The 1,457-nt window shown below is 61.8% G+C and overlaps 1 protein-coding gene across 1 annotated transcript in view; it reads right to left on the bottom strand.

Annotated features, from left to right (window-relative positions):
* ZC3H4 (zinc finger CCCH-type containing 4) overlaps positions 1–1,457 on the bottom strand; it is a 20,183-nt gene that overhangs the window by 9,355 nt on the left and 9,371 nt on the right. Inside the window, exon 10 of the mRNA XM_030886336.2 lies at positions 1–122. This exon is cut by the window's left edge and continues 273 nt beyond it. Within this exon, the coding sequence (XP_030742196.1) occupies positions 1–122 (122 nt within the window). The remainder of the gene's footprint in view (positions 123–1,457) is intronic.

Here is a 1,457-nt window from a genome sequence, read left to right as displayed (position 1 = left end):
GGGGGAGTGGGCAGGAGGCCCACACCGGGTGGCGGCTTGGGCAGGGGGTTGATGCCCTGCTTCTTCAGCTCCTCCACCTCCTTCTCATCTTCGGCGCCCGCTTCTGCATCGTCTGCCAGCATCTAGAGGGAGAGAGGAGAGAGTGTGACCCTCCGATGGTGCAGAAAGCCGCCAGGTGGGGGGGAGGGGCGCATGCGGGGATTCGTGCTGGTGCAGAAGAGTTTGCACTGCAGCACTCCTCAGAAAGTTGGCGCTGCTTGCTACACACTGTGGGGTCTGGGGACAGCCCCCACCCGCCATGCCCATCCCTCAGCCAGGAGATGGAGATGGGCCCCTCTGGAAGGCCTGAGCAGGGCAGGTGTTAGGCAGTTCCAGGCTGCACTGTCCCTTTACCCTGAGGCATGTTATCTGAGGGCCAGAGGCGGTGGGTGGGATGCTCTGGGGGTGGGAACCAACGTGCACTGCTCGGCCAGAAGCACAGGGCCTGGGGTGGGCACACAGGCTGCTGACTCCACCCTGGGCCCCCTGCTGGGCCCCTCACCACCCTGCGCCTCAGCACTGTCTGGGGCTGAAGGCAGTGCAGGCACTGGCACAGAGGCACACCTGCTAGCCGGGTGCTCCCGTCACCCTCTACATCCTGGCCACCGCACACACACCCAGAGGGCAGGGGTGGTCTCACCCCTGGCAGGTCTCCCTGCAGGAGGCTCAGTCCCCAAAGGTCTGCCCAGTCAATCATCCTACCTCGTCCAGAACTGGCACTGCGTTCCCCACGCAGCCCTGCCCACAGGCCCTCCGCCTTTCCCCAGGCTTCACACCTGCCTGGAACTCCTGCCCTTTCCCATCAGGAGCCCCTGTGCCCCCAGGGCTAAGACTGCGCAGAACCCTTGGTAGCCCTGCCTCCAGAGAGACAAGTAAGCTGACCACAGTCGTCTCCCCACCTCAGCACCTAGTGGCCTCCTGGGTCCAGCCCTTCTCGCTCCCAGCACGCTCTTTGCTCCCCAACCCCACGCCGTGTGAAGGCCACTCTTGCCAGCTGCCTGGGGAGCACCTTTCCCGTCCACCACAGTCATCCTCATCCTCACTCTCAGCATAGCCCCGCTGGCCAGGACCTTCCCTCTGCCGTCCACCTTCTACACATGAGGAACAAAACCCCTTCCCGGCTGAGAGCAGCCCTGCAAGGTGGCGAGGAAGTAACTGCCCAGGAGGGTTCTCAGGCTGCCACCTTTATGGGAGCAGAAGCCACCTCTCTCTCGCACACACGGGGCTGCTGGGTTCAAACCACCCACCTTCCTGTTAGCAGTCGAGAGCTTAACCTCGGCACCACCGAAGCTCCCTTTCCAAAACTTCTTACCAAAGTGTGTGTGGGGGGGGTGAGGGGTGCTTGAAATATTTCAGTAAGGTTTCGTATTTATTGCTTGCTGACAAGACATTTGGGTCATTTGGATAAAAACAAACAA

This window comes from Echinops telfairi, unplaced genomic scaffold (genome assembly GCF_000313985.2).
Source record: "Echinops telfairi isolate 266 unplaced genomic scaffold, ASM31398v2 ScPeMD7_655;HRSCAF=1070, whole genome shotgun sequence".
NCBI classification, from domain to species: domain Eukaryota; kingdom Metazoa; phylum Chordata; class Mammalia; order Afrosoricida; family Tenrecidae; genus Echinops; species Echinops telfairi.
Note: the sequence above shows the minus strand (reverse complement) of the source record. Positions and strands in the feature narration are given on the sequence as shown.